General features: G+C 40.2%; 1 protein-coding gene across 1 annotated transcript in view; it reads right to left on the reverse strand.

The window, feature by feature from the left end:
- The window catches only part of LOC126184406 (CLIP-associating protein 1-A-like), a 246,603-nt gene that overhangs the window by 39,813 nt on the left and 179,898 nt on the right, over positions 1-26,892 (reverse strand). The window contains 6 exon segments of the mRNA XM_049926790.1: positions 1,540-1,697; positions 6,937-7,249; positions 7,760-7,923; positions 13,636-13,803; positions 19,733-19,837; positions 19,839-19,883. Of these exon segments, the coding sequence (XP_049782747.1) occupies positions 1,540-1,697; positions 6,937-7,249; positions 7,760-7,923; positions 13,636-13,803; positions 19,733-19,837; positions 19,839-19,883 (953 nt within the window).

Below are 26,892 nucleotides of genomic sequence, written 5' to 3' on the forward strand. Positions count from 1 at the left end.
TTCCACAACTGGGTGGTTAACTCTGCTCTTGGACACATTTTCACAGTGGCCATTCATTCGGGTAGATAACTGGTAGGTAATCATATCCACATAAAAGTTACAATGGAGCAGTAAATAACATGACTGCTTTCACAGGTGATAGGTCTTGAATACGATGTGCTGTGGTGCACTGGACATATTTAGAAATTTTGTCTTCCACAAGAGTATGACACATGTGGCCAGGGTTAAGAGTAGCTGTGTCATAAGAATGGGCCAGAGTATTTTGTACATTGGGTGAGTGGTGAATTATCACTTTGGGAATTACGAGAAGTACATGTTTTGCCTGCAACGATCTTACTGTTGCATGTACTTCAACTTTGGAGGACGTCTCCAGTTACCGTGCTATTTCACTCACACAGTATGTTACATCTGTTATTCGTAACGTAGCGCAACCGCGTCTGCAGGAAAACTGGGACCTGAATTCTGTTCTGACAATGTGCCACTCTTGTTTCGCAATGGTCTTAGTGTGGGATGACATGTTGAACAAACTTTACGAAGTTCTTACATAACAATGCAACATCTTGTGTAGTAGTGCTACATTATGTGAAATGTGGAAATGTATTTCTAGCCCAGAAAACAGTTTTAATTTACACAATGCTTCATCTCAATGGACACTCGCCACAGAGATTTGTTATTACTAGTATCATAAAAATACATTCTGAAGACTACAGGTAAAATTGAAAAATTTGCTTATTTCTGTTAAGCACTATGAATATCACAGAAGAAACAAAACCAGTGGTTATTATTCACACATTAAAAATGAAACTCAATGAAGAGGAGTAAAGACGAAGAGGGAGTACTGAAATGAATGAGAAAATAAAGGAATAAATCAAAAGCAAGTATTGTTGAAAGTTCTTGCCAAAAGTTTAGGGGTTTTTCAGTCATTTACTTTTCTGTAGATCTCTCATAGCACTTCTCAAAATCTTGTTCATTTCTAATTCAAAGCACACAAGCTGCTTTACATGGTACTGGTCAATCAACACACAATGTTTTCAATCAAATTGCTCTGAGCACTATGCGACTTAACTTCTGAGGTCATCAGTCGCCTAGAACTTCAAACTAATTAAACCTAACTAACCTAAGGACAGCACACACATCCATGCCCGAGGCAGGATTCGAACCTGCGACCGTAGCGGTCGCTCGGTTCCAGACTGTAGCGCCTAGAACTGTAAGGTCACTCTGGCCAGCAATGTTTTCAATCAAAATTAGGCATTTATAGCTACGAATGGTGGGCTAGCCATGCACCATCTTTTTCCTTTTCTACCTTTTGCAATTACCACAGAACTTGGAGCATCTACTGGATTACCAACTGTGGCCTGCACCTTGCATGGAAGAAGATCTGTTTGAGAGTCTGAGTGAAACTAAAGAGCAGTTATTCTTTCATTTGTTTTTAATGGTAATAACCATGTATGGTTTTGTTTCTGATTTGAATAAATAAATAATAATTAAGGCTTCATAGACTCAGAACAAAGAAATGTCAACAAAAGAGGTTCTAGTTACCTGTACACTTCTTCTGGATTGAGACTTCCCTCATCCATCTCCAGAGAAGGCCTAGACTGTGGAGTTGCTGGAGACTGAACATGTGGTGATGGTGATGGGGGCGAACTTCCCGTGCTGCTGCGCCTTACATGGCTATTTACAAGGCTTGCTGCTGTTTCCTGTACAATTAAATGCATTTGATTTTGCTATTGTCAAAGTGTACTTACATTAACATTTCTCACATGATTCAAATTTAATCTCTCTAGTTCTACAACTCTCTTTATCCTCCTCCAACTACAACCAGAACCACCACCACCACTACAACTAAAAGTTATACTACTACTACTGATAACAACAGTGATGATACTGTTAGTGACTGAGTTTTACTTCTATTACACATTTCATGTGATGGACTTGAATGAACTGTCTACTACTTCATAGCTCACTCACATGACAATTGATACACTAGCAAACCATTTAATTGCACACTGTATTCTAATCCAAACAAAGTTCAAAGACCACATTAAGGTGTGAGGCCAGAAACATGAGGATACAAAACTGACCAATTGTTGAAGCACATATTGGCCACTGTTTAATTTATATGTATTATATTTTCAAGCAGGAGTGTAGAACATAGGATTCAACGACAGTTAAGGACAGTTGATTACAAATTAGATTGAACATTTCAGCAATATTTCACTATTTAATGGGAAAAAATACAATTATTTGGTGGAGGGAGGGGGAAATGAAAAGAAACAAAAAAATGAGAGATGAGCAAAAAATGTTAAAGTTTTGCATAAAACACAACACTGTTCTTCTCAGGTATAAATTGTGTACATGTGTAATATCATTATGTAATAAATGGCATAATTTTGGTTTGATTTCTTAGGACTGCGTTTGATCAATAGTAATGAACTTAGAGATTACTGCCTTTAGTAAAGAACTTGTCTCCATCTTTCTGAACCTCTTTAACTATGGAACAAAATAATTTTGTGTAATGTGTTTTTCTAGAAAATTCTCGTAACATACTACTATAAACTGTGTTGATCATATTGCCCTGGTGTCTATCTCGATAGCTCTGGCTGCTATGTGGACAACTTGGGTTCAATTTCTGGTACTGCTGGGATTTTTCCTTAGTATGAGGACTGAAATGGGGAGCACTCAGCTTCATGATACCAACTGAGGAGCTACTGGAGTGAGAAGTAGTGGCTCCAAGGTCAGGAGAGCTGACAAAAAAGGCCGGGAGAGCAGAACACTGAGCTTTGACTTCGACATTGTCACTGGAGTCAGCAACAAACAATTACTGGAGGTAACAGACAAGTGGTGGGGGTCTCATTCTTCTCCCACATCATATTAAACTTGATTGTGAACAAGGTGGGGCAGGTGGAAGTGATACTAGTGATACTAGTGATAAGTAAAACCTGCCATGCATGATTTGTGGCTTGCCAAATATAAATGTAATGGTAAAAAAGATTTCTACATTGTTGCTTGAATCACTGCAGGAATCGAGATGTTTCATACAACACAAAATTACAGAAAGTACAATAACTGGCAATGTCTGCCCCCGGTAGCTGAGTGGTCAGTGCGACAGAATGTCAATCCAAAGGGTCCGGGTTCGATTCCCGGCTGGGTCGGAGGTTTTCTCCGCTCAGGGACCGGGTGTTGTGTTGTCCTAATCATCATCATTATTTCATCCACATCGACACGCAAGTCGCTGAAGTGGCATCAACTCGAAAGACTTGCACCAGGCGAACAGTCTACCCGACGGGAGGCCCTCGTCACATGACATTATTATACTGGCAATGTATTAACACAATGTTCACTGATGGTTTTCACAAAAATAGTCATCTCAGTCCCCCCCATGAACCATGGACCTTGCCGTTGGTGGGGAGGCTTGCGTGCCTCAGCGATACAGATAGCCGTACTGTAGGAACAACCACAACGGAGGGGTATCTGTTGAGAGGCCAGACAAACGTGTGGTTCCTGAAGAGGGGCAGCAGCCTTTTCAGTAGTTGCAAGGGCAACAGTCTGGATGATTGACTGATCTGGCCTTGTAACAATAACCAAAACGGCCTTGCTGTGCTGGTACTGCGAACGGCTGAAAGCAAGGGGAAACTACCGCCGTAATTTTTCCCGAGGGCATGCAGCTTTACTGTATGATTAAATGATGATAGCGTCCTCTTGGGTAAAATATTCCGGAGGTAAAATAGTCCCCCATTCGGATCTCCGGGCGGGGACTACTCAGGAGGATGTCGTTATCAGGAGAAAGAAAACTGGCGTTCTACGGATCGGAGCGTGGAATGTCAGATCCCTTAATCGGGCAGGTAGGTTAGAAAATTTAAAAAGAGAAATGGATAGGTTGAAGTTAGATATAGTGGGAATTAGTGAAGTTCGGTGGCAGGAGGAACAAGACTTCTGGTCAGGTGACTACAAGGTTATAAACACAAAGTCAAATAGGGGTAATGCAGGAGTAGGTTTAATAATGAATAGGAAAATAGGAATGCGGGTAAGCTACTACAAACAGCATAGTGAGCGCATTATTGTGGCCAAGAAAGATACGAAGCCCTCACCTACTACAGTAGTACAAGTTTATATGCCAACTAGCTCTGCAGATGACGAAGAAATTGAAGAAATGTATGATGAAATAAAAGAAATTATTCAGATAGTGAAGGGAGACGAAAATTTAATAGTCATGGGTGACTGGAATTCGAGTGTAGGAAAAGGGAGAGACGGAAACGTAGTAGGTGAATATGGATTGGGGCTAAGAAATGAAAGAAGAAGCCGCCTGGTAGAATTTTGCACAGAGCACAACTTAATCATAGCTAACACTTGGTTTAAGAATCATGATAGAAGGTTGTACACATGGAAGAACCCTGGAGATACTAAAAGGTATCAGATAGATTATATAATGGTAAGACAGAGATTTAGGAACCAGGTTTTAAATTGTAAGACATTTCCAGGGGTAGATGTGGACTCTGACCACAATCTATTGGTTATGACCTGTAGATTAAAACTGAAGAAACTGCAAAAAGGTGGGAATTTAAGGAGATGGGACCTGGATAAACTGAAAGAACCAGAGGTTGTACAGAGTTTCAGGGAGAGCATAAGGGAACAATTGACAGGGATGGGGGAAAGAAATACAGTAGAAGAGGAATGGGTAGCTTTGAGGGATGAAGTAGTGAAGGCAGCAGAGGATCAAGTAGGTAAAAAGACGAGGGCTAGTAGAAATCCTTGGGTAACAGAAGAAATATTGAATTTAATTGATGAAAGGAGAAAATATAAAAATGCAGTAAATGAAGGAGGCAAAAAGGAATACAAACGTCTCAAAAATGAGATCGACAGGAAGTGCAAAATGGCTAAGCAGGGATGGCTAGAGGACAAATGTAAGGATGTAGAGGCTTATCTCACTAGGGGTAAGATAGATACTGCCTACAGGAAAATTAAAGAGACCTTTGGAGATAAGAGAACCACTTGTATGAACATCAAGAGCTCAGATGGAAACCCAGTTCTAAGCAAAGAAGGGAAAGCAGAAAGGTGGAAGGAGTATATAGAGGGTCTATACAAGGGCGATGTACTTGAGGACAATATTATGGAAATGGAAGAGGATGTAGATGAAGATGAAATGGGAGATACGATACTGCGTGAAGAGTTTGACAGAGCACTGAAAGACCTGAGTCGAAACAAGGCCCCCAGAGTAGACAACATTCCATTGGAACTACTGACGGCCTTGGGAGAGCCAGTCCTGACAAAACTCTACCATCTGGTGAGCAAGATGTATGAAACAGGTGAAATACCCTCAGACTTCAAGAAGAATATAATAATTCCAATCCCAAAGAAAGCAGGTGTTGACAGATGTGAAAATTACCGAACAATCAGTTTAATAAGCGACAGCTGCAAAATACTAACACGAATTATTTACAGACGAATGGAAAAACTAGTAGAAGCCGACCTCGGGGAAGATCAGTTTGGATTCCGTAGAAATACTGGAACACGTGAGGCAATACTGACCTTACGACTTGTCTTAGAAGAAAGATTAAGGAAAGGCAAACCTACGTTTCTAGCATTTATAGACTTAGAGAAAGCTTTTGACAATGTTGACTGGAATACTCTCTTTCAAATTCTAAAGGTGACAGGGGTAAAATACAGGGAGTGAAAGGCTATTTACAATTTGTACAGAAACCAGATGGCAGTTATAAGAGTTGAGGGACATGAAAGGGAAGCAGTGGTTGGGAAGGGAGTAAGACAGGGTTGTAGCCTCTCCCCGATGTTATTCAATCTGTATATTGAGCAAGCAGTAAAGGAAACAAAAGAAAAATTCGGAGTAGGTATTAAAATCCATGGAGAAGAAATAAAAACTTTGAGGTTCGCCGATGACATTGTAATTCTGTCAGAGACAGCAAAGGACTTAGAAGAGCAGTTGAACGGAATGGATGGTATCTTGAAGGGAGGATATAAGATGAACATCAACAAAAGCAAAACGAGGATAATGGAATGTAGTCGAATTAAGTCGGGTGATGCTGAGGGAATTAGATTAGGAAATGAGACACTTAAAGTAGTAAAGGAGTTTTGCTATTTGGGGAGCAAAATAACTGATGATGGTCAAAGTAGAGAGGATATTAAATGTAGACTGGCAATGGCAAGGAAAGCGTTTCTGAAGAAGAGAAATTTGTTAACATCGAGTATAGATTTAAGTGTCAGGAAGTCATTTCTGAAAGTATTTGTATGGAGTGTAGCCATGTATGGAAGTGAAACATGGATGGTAAATAGTTTGGACAAGAAGAGAATAGAAGCTTTCGAAATGTGGTGCTACAGAAGAATGCTGAAGATTAGATGGGTAGATCACATAACTAATGAGGAAGTATTGAATAGGATTGGGGAGAAGAGAAGTTTGTGGCACAACTTGACCAGAAGAAGGGATCGGTTGGTAGGACATGTTCTGAGGCATCAAGGGATCACCAATTTAGTATTGGAGGGCAGCGTGGAGGGTAAAAATCGTAGGGGGAGACCAAGAGATGAATACACTAAGCAGATTCAGAAGGATGTAGGTTGCAGTAGGTACTGGGAGATGAAGAAGCTTGCACAGGATAGAGTAGCATGGAGAGCTGCATCAAACCAGTCTCAGGACTGAAGACAACAACAACAACAACAACAACAGTCATCTCAGTGGGAAAAAAAAGTCAAACAATGCTCACAGCATAGCAGAAATAGTGTGCATCAAGTATAAATGTTTGTCATAATGCTATACATACACAGGCAGAATTTGAACAGAATTGCAGTAATAATCAGCTCAACATCGAGTGTCCTAAATCTTAACATTATCACTATTAATTACCACACAAGCTAATCTACGTGAAGTTTCAAGCTACACATAATTAAACAATGTATAAGTGAAAGTGTTTCCTGATAATGTATGCTTACCTGGTAATCTGGAGACAGTGATGACAAAATCATTGTCACCTGAGGTGTATTCAGGTTGAATAATGCAATTAGAGCGTTCTGAGCGGCTTTTCTGATTTCAGCTGATTTCTGATCATTTGTCCAACTGATTACTTTTGCTAAAGCTGCAGCTGCTTCTCGGGCACCTGGGTTAAAGGATGAGGCATCCATATAGGATGCAAGCTGGGCCAAGTATTGAAGAACAGCTACTTTAAATTTAGAATTGGGTGTTTGAGTCTGATCAACCAGGAACGTTATAATTGCATTCATTTGGAGTTCCAGTGGAAATGATTCCCTACAGGATAAAGCAAGAAAATATAAAAACAATATTATTAGAAATATTAAGCAAACTTAGAAAACAGCAGCACACGCAGCCAAATGAGATTTAAAACTTTGACACCACTTTGGCAATTTGCATGTGCATCTTAAAAATATTATAATGGAAAATTTTCAAACTAAATATAGTTGTAGATGATTATGGAGGGAGGGAGGGAGAGAACGCGTGACTAAAAACACAGATAAAACATTTAATAAAACTGTGTACTGCTACAGTTGGGGGGGGGGGGGCATCAATATAAAGCTCCCCTTCATAGTTCAAATGAGTAGTTGCACCTCTTTCTTGTTTTCTGCTGCTAAGATTCCCCAGCTGGCTCTGAATATGAAAGTGCAAAAATATGAAAGCTACTATTGTCTTACATCAACAGAATTTGTTAAGTTGTGTAGTAATGTAAAACTCAAATCCGAATACCTACTTCAACACAGAACAGATAACACATTTTGCAAATTTAAAATATATAACACTTACCTTACAATAGATAATGACTTGTGTATTTTATTTTGGATTGAACCCAGCAAATCTCCACCAAGTTTATTCATGAGACGTGTAAGCAGAATGTATATCCAATCATGTAAATCATCTTTATGTGCTAGAATTAGTTCATTTAGAGTATCCAGAAACATACTGAAGACCTGCAAAATTCAAAGCACAGTTTGAGAATATCAGTACAAAAGATTATACACAGAACAGAAACAAATAATTGATAAAATGAAAACTGTCAACAGAGTGATAAGAAATAGTCAATAAGCTAGTAAATAAATGACAAAGGAATGTGTGTGGTGATCATTTTGTGGTTGAATCTCTTTCTTTGTCTGCACTTGCTTCCTAATATATAATTAGAGAAATTTGGTTCTGCCTTCAGCAAACACAATTTTTCTTGTTTTACTACCACGTTTCAGTGAAGTTTGTCCATCTTCAGTTAGACATCCTGCAGAAGCACGAAAACACAAGATCTACAAAAAATGACATAATGGAAGCCAATAATTATAGCTGTACTACAAATACCAAAGAGACTTGTGAGTACAAATATGTAATAATAAGATAATAAATAAAACCAACTGAAGATAGGAAAACAACTCCGAAACACGCTTGGCTAGTAAGACAAGAGAAACTGTGTTTGTCCATGGTGGAACCACGTTTTCCTTATTGCATATTTGTTGTGGTAGGTAGTTGTGGGTACAAAAGAGGTGTGGAGCAGTGAGGGGGAGGGATAGCACGTTACGTATTGAGGAAGGTGTTAGTGCTGCCTGTGGCAGCATGTAGGGACAGGATAGTGGGCTACTAGGTGCCGCATCAGGAAATTGTGCTTGAGGAGGGAGAAAGGGGGGGGGGGAGAAAAGTAGAGAAGGGGAAAGGTCTATACAGACGTTCTGCGAGGATGTAAGGTGTGTGCAGGGCTGGAGTGGGAGCTGGGAAAAGGATAGACAGATGCAGGGAAAGGGATTAGTGAAGGTCAACGGCACGACGGAGGATATGTTGCACGGAGAGTTCTCATGTGTGCAATTCACAAAAGCTGGTGTCGGTGGGAAGAATCCACAAGTCAGAGACTGCAAAGCAGTCGCTGAGATCAAGCACAATGTGTTGGACAGCATGCTCAGCAACTAGGTGGTCCAGCTGTCTCTAGACCACAGTTTGGCAGTGGCCATTCAATTAGACAGACAGCTAGTTGGTGATCATACCCACACAGAATGTGACACAGTGGTTCCAGCTAAGTTCATAGATTGTACAGCTGCTTCCAAAAGTGGCCATGCTGCTGATGGGGTAGGAGATGCCTGTGACAGGACTGGAATAGGTGGTGGGAGGAGGATGTAAGGAATAGGTTTTGGATGCAAGTTTATTGAAAGGATATGAGCCTGATAGAGAGGGATTGGGAGCAAGAGTGGAGTTGGGAAGAAAAGGATGTTGTGTCCATTGTGTGCATGTTGGAATATCAGACAGTGGGAGGGGTTATCACTTCAGAGTGTGACAAGAAGTATGCAAAATCTTGGTGGAGAACAGATTCATTAGCTCCAGTTCTGGGTGGAACCCAGTAGTAGGGAAGGGTGAGAGAGTTCATTTGTTTGTTTCTCTGTAATGATGAGCAGTCCCCCTCCATATACATCTACATCTACATCCATACTCCGCAAGCCACCTGACGGTGTGTGGCGGAGGGTACCTTCAGTACCTCTATCGGTTCTCCCTTCTATTCCAGTCTCGTATTGTTCGTGGAAAGAAGGATTGTCGGTATGCCTCTGTGTGGGCTCTAATCTCTCTGATTTTATCCTCATGGTCTCTTCGCGAGATATACGTAGGAGGGAGCAATATACTGCTTGACTCTTCGGTGAAGGTATGTTCTCGAAACTTTGACAAAAGCCCGTACCGAGCTACTGAGCGTCTCTCCTGCAGAGTCTTCCACTGGAGTTTATCTATCATCTCCGTAACGCTTTCGCGATTACTAAATGATCCTGTAACGAAGCGCGCTGCTCTCCGTTGGATCTTCTCTATGTCTTGTATCAACCCTATCTGGTACGGATCCCACACTGCTGAGCAGTATTCAAGCAGTGGGCGAACAAGCGTACTGTAACCTACTTCCTTTGTTTTCGGATTGCATTTCCTTAGGATTCTTCCAATGAATCTCAGTCTGGCATCTGCTTTACCGACAATCAACATTATATGATCATTCCATTTTAAATCACTCCTAATGCGTACTCCCAGATAATTTATGGTATTAACTGCTTCCAGTTGCTGACCTGCTATTTTGTAGCTAAATGATAAAGGATCTATCTTTCTGTGTATTCGCAGCACATTACACTTGTCTACATTGAGATTCAGTTGCCATTCCCTGCACCATGCGTCAATTCGCTGCAGATCCTCCTGCATTTCGGTACAATTTTCCATTGTTACAACCTCTCGATACACCACAGCATCATCTGCAAAAAGCCTCAGTGAACTTCCGATGTCATCCACCAGGTCATTTATGTATATTGTGAATAGCAACGGTCCTATGACACTCCCCTGCGGCACACCTGAAATTACTCTTACTTCGGAAGACTTCTCTCCATTGAGAATAACATGCTGCGTCCTGTTATCTAGGAACTCCTCAATCCAATCACACAATTGGTCTGATAGTCCATATGCTCTTACTTTGTTCAATAAACGACTGTGGGGAACTGTATCGAACGCCTTGCGGAAGTCAAGAAACACGGCATCTACCTGTGAACCTGTGTCTATGGCCCTCTGAGTCTCGTGGACGAATAGCGCGAGCTGGGTTTCACATGACCGTCTTTTTCGAAACCCATGCTGATTCCTACAGAGTAGATTTCTAGTCTCCAGAAAAGTCATTATACTCGAACACAATACGTGTTCCAAAATTCTACAACTGATCGACGTTAGAGATATAGGTCTATAGTTCTGCACATCTGTTCGACGTCCCTTCTTGAAAACGGGGATGACCTGTGCCCTTTTCCAATCCTTTGGAACGCTACGCTCTTCTAGAGACCTACGGTACACCGCTGCAAGAAGGGGGGCAAGTTCCTTCGCGTACTCTGTGTAAAATTGAACTGGTATCCCATCAGGTCCAGAGGCCTTTCCTCTTTTGAGCGATTTTAATTGTTTCTCTATCCCTCTGTCGTCTATTTCGATATCTACCATTTTGTCACCTGTGCGACAACACTAATTCCTTCGTTCCCTGGACTCGGCCTTCATTAGTCCTTGTTGTCCACCTGACTAGCCCCTTCCTTATTCCCAATGAAGCCTTCTATCCACCAGTTCACCTACATAATCCTTTCTCCTTTTCTGCCCCCCCCCCCCTTCCCCCAGCGCAAACTCGCAACAGTGCAAATAGCAGCTCACTATTCTACACCACCATGTCCTCACATGCTCCCACACTGGCAGCAGCACTAGCATCTTCCCCACCACTAGACACTACCCTGCTCTCTCTCGCCTCCCTGCCTCATGTCGCTTCTGTATCCTAACAACCAACCTCGCCAAAGATCGATGCTCATATCAGACCCAATTGCAATCATGCCTTAGAGCCTAGAGATGACAATGGTTGTGTGTGTATGAGTTTGAAAAGTAAGAATGTGTGTGTCATTTCTTTTCTTTTCTTCTCTCTCTCTCTCTCTCTCTCTCTCTCTCTCTCTCTCTCTCACACACACACACACACACACACACACACACACACACACACACACCGCAAAATGACTGTGCCAGGAATGGCGGAGAAATGCAAACTCATACAGAGGCTTACCAATAATCATCCATTTGTGCATAATTTGCAAATGGAACATGAAAGTATGCAAATTATAGTGATACCAAAGTACTCTCCACCATAAATTGAGGTAAGACTGCTTGGGAACTGTAGAGGTATAATTGGGTCACTGAAAGAAAATCTGTGACAGCCAACGGCAATGTTGCCAATGCTACTATGCGGCTGTTTGTTGTTACACCATGTCAGTCGTCTGACTGAATATCACACCAGATAATTATAGGTTTGTTTCAATACCATACTAGTGAAGTGTGAAAGAAAAAATGCTAATAACCTCAGAGGATCAAAACATACTCTCTTTGTAGTTATAAAGAGAAAGTTTGGAAATATATGCTGTGGAAAAGTAAAGATTACAATGTTTCAGTATTTGAATGCATATTTTAATGCATAGATTCATCTCTTACCTGCAGCTATGTAAAAGGGCACTCTCCACAGTCTTCAAAGAGGGTCATCATTATCCACATCTCCTATGTCATTGTCACCATCTTCACTGCTGCTGCTATCATCCCCTAATCTTATTATAACCTCTTCCACTATTTGTTACAGAGCACCTTCTTGTTGTCATGCCTCTTCCCAGATGTACCACGTATGTTAGACAGTATTGTTTCACTTTATGATCGTCATACTGCCCAATACTTCACACACAGAAAATCCAACATCTATTAATTTTAAGAGTTTTATTTCAGTCTGCAACATATGATTTCAACTGAGGTGACACGAGTTCTATTTGCATTGAAACGCCATTACTAAGGTGGAAGTTGGAACATATGACCATTGTATTCAGTAATTTTGTCAATTTCATAAACGGTATTATGTGATTTATGCTCTTTCAAGAATGGCAGCAGTTCTGACTTCTTCATTTCCCTATCAAATGAATCTTTGCAGTTCTTCCTAGCCCATCCATAATGTCACTCTTCCTGATGCTGCAGCATGTAGGGGCTCTACTTATCTGCACGAAGTGGTATGGTGCATTATATTACAGGGAGTTCTTATTTTTGGAAGAACCACTCTCTAAATTTTTTTTTACCGACATTTATATGCGATAGTCCCCCGATTTCTTTAATGTAAACAACTGTGGAGCATAAAAAAAGCATTTGGAACAAACCCACCAATTGCTCCAGCATGTAAAAGATTGAGCTGACTGCCTTTTCCAACTGGAGCTTTCATCGTTCCTCATGTGATGTCATAATTCCACACAGTCAGTAGGGAACGACCAGCACTTACCAACATTTTGTCCAATCAAATGATTTTTTAATGTCTGCACTAGGCTATTTTCCTCAAAAATGGCCTCTCCACACAATGATATCCTTCGGTTCATGCAGAAAATGTTTCACGAAAAACTTAACTTTTTTAGTATCACTAAAAGGCTGAGTTTTTTCTCTGGAAAACAACTCAACTCTCTGCCTTGTAGTGAGAGAAGCAGCTTCTTCTGGGTGGGATATTCTTTCTGCATGTAATACTCTCACAGGTCCCTGAAGTGCACCCTCCTTAACATTATCCAGTTCTACTGTTTTAGCAGCATGCTCTACCATGGAGTCAAAATAGCAGCAGTTGGTTCCTCCAGATCTCCAGTACTCTCTCCCTCATTTTTATCCTTACAGAGGTCGCTTCAGTTTTCAGAGCAGCTGCTACTCATTCTATGACTTCCGAAGACAGTGTGAGTGGTCCATCATTATCCCTTTCTTCCTCGAAATAGCATTGTACATTAATGAGATTGGCTCCTCATTGTAGATGAGATTGGATATTTATGGCAGTGCCCTATGGCAATATTTACAAACTCCTAGGCTCTGACTAGTGCTGAGTGTCCCCCCCCCCCCCCCCACACACACACACACATAATGCACTCCAAGTGTGGGTAGTGTCAAGGGACATTATTCCTGTCACCTGACAATACACACAAGATGCAATCTAACTCAGTTCATAAATACAACTTAAATGAAAGCAGTTCGTATAAACAAAGTGTTTTGAATTGAACATGGATACAAAAAAAATACATTTGTTCAAAACATCAAATCTAAGTCTAAATAAAATAAAATTTAAATCAACCTTTATTGTTGAAAAGAAAGACAAAGTTAAATATTAATATGTCTAAACTTACTTTTGTATGGGAGTCCATGAACATTTTGGTAAAAATTTCAGTTACTCATTCGAGTTCAACGCGTCTCAGTCTGTTTTCATTTTGGAAATATGCTTGTAATGAGACCAGCCCATCCTTACACTCATTCCTGTGTGTGCTGGCACAGTTGTTTATGATGTCCGATATGTTCTACAGGGAAAAGAAACAAAAAAGCATACCAACTGTAACATGTTAAAACACATTATAATATTTTGTCTCCATGTCCCAGTGAGAAACACATTAAGTTCATGTTTATTTTGAGACAATTAATTACACAAGTATACTCAAAATGGGTCTTTTTTATTATTTTTGTCAAATTTTAAAATTGTGCCACTTAAAGTTGTGGCATCATCAATGGATTTAAAAAAACTGTGCGCCATGGAAGATGGTTCTACAAACATGTTCTCAGCATGTTACTTGTAAAACAATACATATGGTAATAATGTAAAAATATTAATGATGATGAGAGTTAAGGGAGACAAATTCTTGGACACTATTTATTGAGCTGCATGAAAATGGACCTGCAGGGTGAAATTCTCTACAGATACAAGTGAAATATGTGTATAAATACATGTAAATTACATTAAATATATGTTAAACATATTTAATATGTGCATATGTGGGCAATGCTACAGGTAAAAGGCTCATTCTAAACCCCTGGAACAATTTCAACCAAATTTGGTACACAAATTAATTACAATCTAGAAAGAGATACTGTGGGAGTAAAATCCACCAGCCTCCTATTAACAAGAGGGTGATACCATGGAGAGATATGAGGAGTGGAGGAGATGGACAGAGATAAGGGAATGTAAAAAATGGAAGGCAGGGCAAGGGGGGGGGGGATGGACAGAGAAAGGAAAGACGAGGAGAGGGACAGAAACTGAGGGAGGAAGATATAGGTATAGAGAGAGGGGGGAAGAAGAAATGAACAGAAAGATGGCAGACAAGGAGATGAACAGGGAAAGGAAAGCGGAGGTGGTGGACAGATATTGAGTAGGAGATACGGGGGAGGGGAGGGGGGGACGCAGACAGACAAACACAGGGAGAAGAAGAAATGGAATGAAATGGGAGAGAAGCAGACAGGGGGGGGGGGCAGACCGACAGAGGGGGGGAGGAGCACACAGACAGAGGGGGGGGGGAGCACACAGACAGAGGGGGGGAGGAGCACACAGACAGAGGGGGGGAGTAGCACACAGACAGAAGAGGGGGGGAGGAGATGGACAGAAGAGGGGGGGAGGAGACAGACAGAAGAGTGGGGGAGGAGACGGACAGAAGAGCGGGGGAGGAGACGGACAGAAGAGGGGGGAGGAGACGGACAGAAGAGGGGGGGAGGAGACGGACAGAAGAGGGGGGAGGAGACGGACAGAAGAGGGGGGAGGAGACGGACAGAAGAGGGGGGAGGAGACGGACAGAATAGGGAGGGAGGAGGCGGACAGAAGAGGGGGGAGGAGACGGACAGAAGAGGGGGGAGGAGACGGACAGAAGAGGGGGGAGGAGACGGACAGAAGAGGGGGGAGGAGACGGACAGAAGAGGGGGGAGGAGACGGACAGAAGAGGGGGGGAGGAGACGGATTGAAGAGGGGGGGAGGAGACAGACAGAAGAGGGGGGAGGAGACGGACAGAAGAGAGGGGAGGAGACGGACACAAGAGGGGGGGAGATGGACACAAGAGGGGGGAGGAGACGGACACAAGAGGGGGGAGGAGATGGACACAAGAGGGGGGAGGAGACGGACACAAGAGGGGGGAGGAGACGGATGAAGAGAGGGGGAGGAGACGAACAGAAGGGGGGGAGGAGACGGACAGAAGAGGGGGGGAGATGGACAGAAGAGGGGGGGTAGCAGATGGACAGAGATAGGAGGAAGGAGTAGATGGGCAGAGAGGGGGGTAGGATTAGGTGGATAGAGAGATGGGGTATGCAGGCAATGCCAAGTACTCAGCTAGTTGAATTATAAAGACTGGTAAGGCAAGCATAGAAACATTAAAGGCAGAGGTGGCTTAGACACGAATTACTGATGAAATATAGGCAGTCATCAATGAAATAAGGAAATATATGAAATCAAAGGATGTGATTGCTAAACAACAGTACTAGATGCTTAATACGAAATCAAAATGAGAAATAAGCAAAATCAAAGTTAATGAGAAAGAACTTGTAGGGCAACAGAAAACACTTGTTCACAAGAAAAGAGTCACCATATATAAAAATTTCAAACATAATATTTGGGAAACCACTTACAAAGTACATTTGTGGGGACATGATTATGTGCAAATAATGAGCAAATATATGGCAGGAGAATATAAAAAGTCTTTATTACCTAGAAGAGCAGTTACACAGTGAGAAGAGGAGGAGACTGATGTGTAAGAAGAGAGATTTTACAGGCATAAACACCCATCAAAGGGAATGTCAGCTACTCACATGACAGCACATCAAATGTTTGGGACAACAGTTCCACAAGTACTATTCAAAAGTGTGATGATCAACAAATTTAAATTAATTCAATTGTGTTCAATGTTATAAATCTGATCATTACAAATACCTTCAAAACAGTAATGATTAATGGCAGTGACACTGCTGGTGGTGTAGTGGTAGTGTATTATGATGAAAGATACAACCCTGTTAAGTGTCTCGTGACACTGAGTACGAAAAGGTGATACTATAAACAAAAAATAATAAAAAAAAGTAGTGTCAAAATGATGATGAAACTACAATGTTAACAAACTGTTTATGGTGGTAAAAACTGGATCTATATCACACCTCGAAGCTCACCTCGACCCAATTACTCCAAAAACAAAAACAAATTAGATTTCTGTAGAGAGCACAATTAAACCCTACTGTCTACAGTTTTCTACTCATATATATACCTTGTATCATAAAAAGAACAGAAAAAAGTAAAAAAATCAATTTAATTATTGTAACCCTTACTTGACACACTTTTATGGAGCAACATGCTTGACACATTGGGGCATGGAGGTAGTGGGTGGGAGGATCGCACTCCAGTGACAAAAACTGTTATAACAAATAATCTACTGAACAACTTCACTTGAAAACTTTTATAGCTGCTCAAAAACTCACTTTCTGAAGTTATACGGGTTATATAATCAAAAAATAAGAAAAAAAATATTCAAAAAACATAAAATTGAAAACATTAAAGGTTCTTTTAAAAAAATCATATAAATGGCCAAAAATTTAACTGAATTTCCTGAAGTTAGAGATATACAGGGTGGTCCATTGATCATGACCGGGGCCAAATATATCACGAAATAAGTGTCAAATGAAAAAACTACAAAGAACAAAACTGAATGGGGAAACCAGATGGTTGGCCTGCTAGATGGCGCTGCCATAGGTCAAATGGATATCAAACTGCATTTTTTAAATAGGAAACCCCATTTCTTATTACATATTTGTGTAGTACGTAAGGAAATATGAATGTTTTAGTTGGACCACTTTTTTCGCTTTGTGATAGATGGTGCTGTAAGAGTCACAAACATATGGCTCACAATTTTAGACGAACAGTTGGTAACAGGTAGGTTTTTTAAATTAAAATACAGAACATAGGTACAATTGAACATTTTATTTCGGTTGTTCCAATGTGATACATGTACCTTTGTGAACTTATCATTTCTGAGAAAGCATGCTGTTACAGCGTGATTACCTGTACATACCACATTAATGCAATAAATGTTCAAAATGATGTCCGTCAACCTCAATGCATTTGGCAATACGTGTAAAGACATTCCTCTCTACAGCGAGTAGTATGCCTTCCGTAATGTTCGCACATGCATTGACAATGTGCTGATGCATGTTGTCAGGCATTGTCGGTGGATCACGATAGCAAATATCCTTCAACTTCCCCCACAGAAAGAAATCTGGGGACATCAGATCTGGTGAACATGCGGGCCATGGTATGGTGCTTCGACGACCAATCCACCTGTCATGAAATATGCTATTCAGTACCACTTCAACCGCACATGAGCTATGTGCTGGACATCCATCATGTTGGAAGTACATAGCCAATCTGTCATGCAGTGAAACATCTTGTAGAAACATCGGTAGAACATTACGTAGGAAATAAGCATACATTGCACTATTTAGATTGCCATCGATAAAATGGGGGCCAATTATCCTTCCTCCAATAATACCGCACCATACACAAACCCGCCAAGATCGCTGATGTTCCACTTGTCATAGCCATCGTGGATTTTCTGTTGCTCAGTAGTGCATATTATGCCAGTTTACATTACCGCTGTTGGTGAATGACGCTTTGTCGCTAAATAGAACGCGTGCAAAAAATCTGTCATCGTCCCGTAATTTCTCTTGTGGCCAGTGGAAGAACTGTACACGACGTTCAAAGTCATCACCATGCAATTCCTGGTGTATAGAAATATGGTATGGGTGCAATCAATGTTGATGTAGCATTCTCAACACCAATGTTTTTGAGATTCCCGATTCTCACACAATTTGTCTGCTACTGATGTATGGATTAGCCATGACAGCAGCTAAAACACCTATTTGGGCATCATCATTTGTTGCAGGTCGTGGTTGATGTTTCACATGTGGCTAAACACTTCCTGTTTCCTTAAATAACGTAACTATCCAGCGAACGGTCAGGACATTTCGATGATGTCGTCCAGGATACCGAGCAGCATACATAGCACACGCCCGTTGGGCATTTTGATCACAATAACCATACATCAACACAATATCGACGTTTTCCGCAATTGGTAAACAGTCCATTATAACACGGGTAATGTATCATGAAGCAAATACCGTCCGCATTGGCGGATGTTACATGGTACCAAGTACTTTTACGTTTGTGACTATTACAGCACCATCTATCACAAAGCTAAAAAAAGTGGTCCAACTAAAACATTCATATTTCTTTACGTTTACACGAATATGTAATAAAAAATGGGGGCTCCTATTTAAAAAAATGCAGTTGATATCCGTTTTACCTATGGCAGCACCATGCAGCGGGCCAACCATAGCGCCATCTGGTTTCCCCCTTCAAGCTAGACAAGTTTCGTTCTTTGTAGTTTTTTTCGTTTGATGCTTATTTCGTGAGATGTTTGGCCCAGTCACTATCAACTACCTAAAGAAGCATATTTATTCTGAAAAATGAAACGTAGGCCTATAGTGAAAAGTGAAAAATCTGTTACCATCAAAATAAGCAAAATTTTTATTGTTTAAGAACAATATTCAAGTGATTTTGATTAGAAAATAGAAGAAACCTGTTCATTATAATGAAATGAAAGGAAATTTCAGTCAAATTTGCATAGCTTTAACATGCACACTCATCACAGATTAATGTAAGTCCCATAGTGCTTAGAGCCGTCACAGATTAATGATTTTTGTACACTTCAAGTAACCTATCACATAATGTTTGAGTTTGCAAATTACACACCATTTCATTATTAGAACAGAACATCTATTGTAAAGAAAAAAAGGGGGAAGACATGATAAAACAAAGTGTACATACTTGAAATAAAATACATTTAAATTTCACAGACTCAATCTAACTTGACACCCTTGGGTGTAGGCAACCCCAGTCAACTTAGGATGGTTGCCCATAGACAAATGGCCACTTTCAGAGTGAAGCAACTGACTCTAGGGTAGTGGTACTATAAAAATGATAATAGATAGTGATATAAGCCCAAGTTTCTACGTTTTTACATAGTTAAAGTACAGTCTCCTGCAGATGGGTGGTATACTTGCTTCTGCAATTCCTTCTAATTGGTCCCCAGAACCATTAAATTTTCAGCAAACAATTTTGTTATTATTCTCTCTCCTATCCCTATTGTCACTTGTGACATTACATATATTATCCAACATCACAATGAAAAGCAATGGAGATACACAACTTCCTAGCGTTAGATCATTTTTCTGTGTTAGTCCATCCTGTTCTCCCTTTTCCCACTCTCACTGAACTCTCATACAATAATTAAGTACAGAATATTTTGAATATATTTTATAAATACTGGTACTACTAAAAGGTTACTCTTCATAATTCTTTAAAGCTGACAATTGAAACAGACATTTTCCTTCAAATGCTACGAAAGACGAGCAGAAAAATATAAAACTTACATCACCAGACCTCCTGTAGCAATCAAGAGATCGCTCTGAACACACACTGGATGTCTCACTGTCATCTGAATGATTGTCAAATGATCTATATGCCTTGCGGGCTGAGTGGTACTTGGCTGCCAACTTCATTTCCATCAACTGAGTCGAATGTCTGTTTGGAAGTAAGAAAGTTGCTGATGTAAGAATAGCCGTATAAAGTATTTTAACACTTAAATGTACAACAATTAAAACAACAATTACAATGAATGTTCTGAGAAGTAATGCAAATTACTGGTTCTCCAAAACCTTAACAGCAAACCATAAAGTCCTCTCCTTCACATATGTTTTACTGGTCCTTACTGGGTCCTCTCAAAAATCACAATATACCTTCCTAAGATATTAACCTAGGACATTTTTATCCAAGCAAACACCATCACTTTTGAGAGGGTCAAAACCATGTCGGCTGAACATTTTGTTTACTTTTGTAAAGAGAAAGGAATCGCACAAGACTAGACAAGGCTGTAAGATGACAACAGCTCATTTTAGGAGTGTCACAAAATATTTAGGTTTGGTTTCCCTGATGACAGACACACACGTTGTCTGACGTAGGTCTCTCTCTTTCCTCATTATGTGGATTCTTTCCAAAACCTCATTAGGTTGTTGCAGTAAATAAATTTACAGTCACCACTTTATCTTCTTCAATATATTTAAACCCACTTCTAGTTTTTCTTTGTGATGAGATCACGTGTGGCAGATAAGTTTGCTTCGAATATCAAGAGCCTAACATTTTAGGTACAAACCGAACATGGTGTTAATGCCTTAACCACACTAACTATAACTGTTTATATCAGAATATGTAATTCATTGGTTGTAAACTACACTTTAAGCATTCTATAAACTTTGGTAGTAGCATCCTAACTTGAACACTCATAATTTCACTTTACATCTATTTTAATTAAAGAACCTGTTTTGAGGAATTTTAGAAGTTTGAGTGAGGTGTACAACATATTTCATAGTATATCAATAGCTGCAAGCTACAGTTGTGCATTCTACAGATTTTATCGGAAGCATTTAGTTTCTTACTTGGAGTGTAGGTACTTACGTAATTTGAATATGTTTATACTTTTTTCTGCTACTATAAATATCAAATTGCATTCCATTCAGTTTTCCTCTCAATAACAGTACATACTGCCTGTAGCAGTCATAAAGGTCGGCTTTTTTCAAACCTTGTTATATGGGTTGATTAGTGAGCATAATTTTGACAAAACAGAAGTTTGAGACAGAAAGTTCCAACAGCTTGAAAGAATCAGAAAATTTGATTACAATTTCTTTATCATCATAAAACAAATCAAATACTGGCTGAAAACACTTCAGTTCTTAAACAGAACTTCTAATTTTTGAAGTGCAACAGATCCAAAAGTTAAAAGTGAAGCTGCACCCCTAATTTTAAGTAATTTATTTGCTAAACAGAAAAAAAATATTGCAAGAGAGACACTGCAGCCCCATAGTAAATGCTATTAACAGGCCCAGGCTCAGCCAGTTAATATTTCTAAACATATGGAAATTGTTCTAACTGCTGTCAATTGACTGGAAGCTGCTTTAAGGGGTTTTCTGGGTTGGCTTCTGACAGAGAGAGAGAAACATACAAGATTCACCAAAGTGCCTTATGCACTATCCTCTCCTAGGGATACTGTCTCCTTTCCAGGGAATACTGAATCTATCATTATTTGTCAATTCCAAGGTTGTACTTTGATTATTCTAGCGACCAGCAGATACAAGTGAGAAGACACATCCTGTTCATGGAACTGCAATGACTTTCACAATATGCAGTGCTGCCCTCAGAACTGATTGCTGCCATCTGATTCTTAGCTGAGTGCTAGGGTTGAACCAGAGATTTCAATGGTTATGCAACAAGTTAGGCTGAGACTTCCAACACTTGGGCCAGCAGATTGAGAACTGTAGAGTTTTACTAAATTGATAAGGGGTGTGCTACACATCAGAGGCTGCTACACAAGTTGCTGATTGGGTGCAGGGTGCACACAAGCTATTGTTAACTACTATTACTATTATTATTATTATTATTTCAATTTGATTACTGATCCAGTTTAAGATAATGATAGCTATAGGAGGCCTTGAAGTTTTAGTCTAAGATCTGAAGAAATGCCCCCCCCCCCCCCCCCCTCAGAAAAAGACAATTACAATCTTAGTGATCAGGTGTAATTGCACAGCAGTATGAGTTTCAGGGTAAATCAAAGTGTATATCGAAAGGATAGGTTAGTGGTAAAATGATGTGGTGTATTCATCACAGTAGACAAGAAATTTCACTGAGATAAAAACTGACGCTGCATTCAAGATGGTGTGGGCAAGAGTCAGATTCAAGGGTGAGTGTAAGCTTAGGAGTTGCCCATCAGAACCATCCCCTCACCTCTGTATTACATATATTTCCCAGTCACACAGTAATCATAGCAGGAGACTTTAATCATCCAGCAATCAGTTGGGAAAATTACAATTTTGTAAGGGGTTGACATGACAGAGAAACTTTGAAACAATACTAATTGCTTTCTCTGAAAATTATTTGGAACAAGTACTACAGAAGCCCGCTCAATGAGGGAAGTATATTACATCTCATGGCAACAAATAGTACAACAGCATGTGATGGAGGAGATCCTTCATGGTATACAATTTATGTAAACCTACAGAAACATATGCTACTTGGCACATAGATAGTCGTTTTTCCCTTGCTCTATTTGCGAGTGGAATGGAAAGTACATCATACAGTATCATGCAGATTATGTTCATAGATGTAGATCTATATTTGTTGAATAGCAGATGTAAAACAGAATGTTAGGCTACAGACAGACGGATGCTGAATAAAGCACATTTCCTTGTTTTCCTATGAGGGAAAACTTCCATGACTATCGCTACAGAATCTTGAAAAATCCAATGCAATTCTGATCATATGTAAAGGTTATAAGCAGCACCATAGTTAGTGTCCAGGAACTCATGGATGATACAGGAACTGAAATAGAGGGTAGTACACCAAAAGCAGAAATGTGGAACTCTTGTTTCCAAATGTTTCTTAACTATTGAATGAAGTTCCAGGACCCAATAGATTCCTTATAAAATTCTATGAAGAATTCTGTGGCTGAGTCAGTCCCTCTTTTAAGCATAATGTATCATGAATCTGCAGGAGGGGGGATGACGAACACACGTCATGCACATCAACAAGATGAGCGGCAGAAGTGATGCACAAAACTACTGTTCAGTTTCATTGACATCCATCTGCTATAGGACAGTCTGAGCTTAAACATAATGAGGTACTTCAAAGAGAATGACTTCATCTGCCAACCAGCGTACATTCTGAAAACCATTGGTCATGTAAAACTAACAAACATATTTTGCACATGACATACTGAAAGCGATGGACCAGAGTAGTTTGGTACACACAGTATTTATTGACTTTAACTGTATTGAGAATTTCTTAGAAGTATTGGTTAGGATGACAATGAGGCAGTCTTTGTGTTCTTGCAGCAGGTCAGACGAGCACATTCCATGTGTCCCTCGACTGGTCCACTACTGTTGATTGCTGTGTTATTGCCCACACTGAGGTTGACGCCTCACCAGTGGCTGAAGGGAGGTCATCCCAAGGTGTGACAGGCCATGAAACACTTTCTGAGATGGGAGGGGAGACTGATCAAAATACCTCTCTGCTTTGTCTGGCGAACAGGATCACGGCACTATCTACGGCTGATACACATCCTGAGCCACACTTAGTTGCTTCCCCTGTTCTAGAGGAAGCCTCTCAACCTGCAAGGTTGCAGAGGGTAGGATCAACAGCCATTGGAAGCTCTAATGTTAGGCATGTAATGGCACCCATTAGGGACATGGCTACCAAGGATGGGAAGAAATCCAGTGTGCACTCTGTGTGCATACTTGGCGGAGTCACCCAAGAGATGGCATGGGTCCTTCTGAATGCCACAAAAAGTACAGGATGTAGGTGGTGGCTCATGTACGTACCAACAATGTATGTTGCTTTGGATCAGAAGAGATTCTCTCTGGTTTCAGGTGGCTAGAAGAACTGGTACAGACTGCCGGTCTTGCTTGCAAGATGATGGCAGAGATCACCATTTGTAGCATCTACAGGGTTGACTGTGGACCTTCAATTATAGACCTTTGATACAGAGCTGAGTGAAGGGTCTGAATCAGAGGCTCCAACAGTTCTGTAACCGTGTAGACTGGAGGATCCTCGAGTTGCGCCACAGGGTGGTGGGCAGGTCAGAGATCCACTGAACACAGAAAGTGTTGAGTGGGGAGGAGGGGGGGTGCACGCATGTGGATGGGACTGGGTGATTTTTTAGGTTAGAGGGCCTCAGGGAAAGACAAAATAAGTTTCAATTTTGAAGAGTGATGGCCAGGCACAGAACAAGGGTTGACATAGGAACCGTAGGTATTATATTAGTAAATTGTCGTAGTTGTGTTGGGAAAGAACAAAAGAACCAGGGGCTAGAAAGCACTGAAGCACAATTCGTTCTAGGTAAACAACAGAAAAATTTAGCCAAAATTATTACAAAGGACCTGACGTTGTTCAGAGAGGATACATTTAAATACAGTTGGTGGTGGCATGTCGTTACTGTTAGAAGTAGTCTAACGAAGTTTGGGCAAGAAGAGAATAGAAGCTTTCAAAATGTGGTGCTACAGAAGAATGCTGAAGATTAGATGGGTAGATCACATAACTAATGAGGAGGTACTGAATAGAATTGGGGAGAAGAGGAGTTTGTGGCACAACTTGACCAGAAGAAGGGATCGGCTGGTAGGACATGTTCTGAGGCATCAAGGGATCACCAATTTAGTAATGGGAGGGCAGCGTGGAGGGTAAAAATCGTAGAGGGAGACCAAGAGATGAATACACTAAGCAGATTCAGAAGGATGTAGGCTGCAGTAGGTACTGGGAGATGAAGAAGCTTGCACAGGATAAAGTAGCATGGAGAGCTGCATCAAACCAGGACTGAAGACCACAACAACAACAACGAAGTAGATAGTTCCTGTGAGTTAGTATATGTAGAGGTTATACTCAACAACTAGAATAAATTAATAATTGGTTCCTTTACTGACCTCCAAAGTCAGATGATACAGCTGCTGAACAGTTCAAAGCAGTCTTCTTTCGAACAGGTACCCCACTCATACAATTATACTTGTTGGTGACTTCTGTCTAGCCTCAATATGTTGGCAAAATAACATATTTGAAGTCAGTGGCAGATATAAAACATTGGCCGAAACTGTACTAAATTGTTTGTTCAAAAATTATTTTGAACAATTAGTTCAGGAGCCCACTAAAAGTGAGAATGGAGGTGAAAACACACTCGACATCTTAGCAACAAATAACCCTGATCAAACTGGGAGCATTGTGATGAATTCAGGGTACAGTGAATGCAAGGTCGTTGTAGCGAGACTGAATACCGCAACACCCAAACCTAACAAGAATAAACACAAAATATACCTATTTAAAAAAGCAGATAAAATTCGCCCCAACGCTTTCCTAAGGGACAGCCTCCATTCCCGATGAACTAACTATGAAAGTGTAGACCACATGTAGCTTATATTCGAAGGAATAGTATCAAAGCAACAGAGAGATTTACACCATACAAATTAATAGCAGATGGAAATAAATTCCAATAATACACAAAACAGGTCACAACACTGTTGCACAAGCAACAAAAAAGCATCCCAAATTTAAAAGAATGCAAAATCTCCAAGGTTGGTGATGTTTTACAGAAGCTTTAAATTTAGGGTGAGCTTCAATGCAAGGTGATTTTAATAGTTTTCACAACAAAACTCTGTTTTGACATGTGGTAGAAAATCCAGAGAGACTCTGGTCATACTGGAGGTACACCAGCGGCAAGACACTATCAACACCTTCAATGCATGATAGTGAAGGTCATGTTGTCAATGACAGTGCCAGTAAGATGGAGTTAAAATACAGTTTTCTGAAATTCCTTTACCAAAGAAGATAACATAAGTTTTCCAGAATTCGAATCAAGAGCTCCTGCCAACATGAGTAACTTAGATGTCGATATCATCAGTGTAGCAAAAAAAGCTAAATCACTTAATAAAGTCCTCCAGTCCAGACTATATACCAATTAGAGTATGCTGATATAATAGCCCCATGCTTAACAATCATATACAACCACTCACTTGCTAAAATATCCTAACCTACAGACTGGAAAGTTGCAAATATCACACCAATACTGGAGTAAGAGTATGAGTAATCCAGTGAATTACAGACCCATATCACTAATGTTGATTTGCAGTAGGATTTTGGAACACATACTACGTTTGAACCTTAAGATTCTTAAACCAAGTGTTAAGAATGATTAAATTATGCTCTGTCCAAAATTTTACCAGGTGCCTTACTCTTTCATTCCTTTTCCCAGTACATATTCATCTTTTTTTTTTTCCCCTTCTCTACTCTTTACTACTGTCAAATTCCAGTCCCCTTCAAAATTAGGTTTTCCTTTACCCTTAACTATCTGAACAACATTATATTTGTTATTTCCCATTTCAACTGCACAGCTCTCACCACATTTCTCTGACCTCCATTTTCCTGGACCCTGTCAAATCATTTAGTTTAGTCATCAACATGACATTCTCACTACATCGCTCTGGCCTCTATTCTTCTGGACCCTGTCAAATTATTTATATAATTTTAGTCTCATCAACATTACATTCTCAGAGTGTTTTCCAGTCACATTTATTTTAGAACTCCACACACACAAAAAAAATTCTCTCTTTTCTCCAGTTTAGTAATGTTCTCTAACTTCTCAGGTTCACCACTATGTTCACTGCTTTAGAGGACTAACTGTCAAACTTTGTATCTGCCAGCACCTCCTATATACATTTTTCCGTACTACTGCATGTCTCAATCTTTCACTTTTGACCTTCCTTCTCCCTGAAGATATGCAACATGACATATAACTGTCATAGTGTGTGATGAGTTAAGATATATGAGGGTTCTACTGTAACACTCTTAGAATGCATGAAAGACAATTAACGCTTCTACTATTTGGCGAGTTGTTACCTCTACATTTTCATTAGTTATTCTAGAAATTTGGTAAAACAATAATACTAAGTTACCTTACCTGCAAAATGTCAATTTCAAAAATAATTTTTTTGTAAATTTGTGA

This window comes from Schistocerca cancellata, chromosome 4, assembly GCF_023864275.1.
Source record: "Schistocerca cancellata isolate TAMUIC-IGC-003103 chromosome 4, iqSchCanc2.1, whole genome shotgun sequence".
Classification (NCBI taxonomy): domain Eukaryota; kingdom Metazoa; phylum Arthropoda; class Insecta; order Orthoptera; family Acrididae; genus Schistocerca; species Schistocerca cancellata.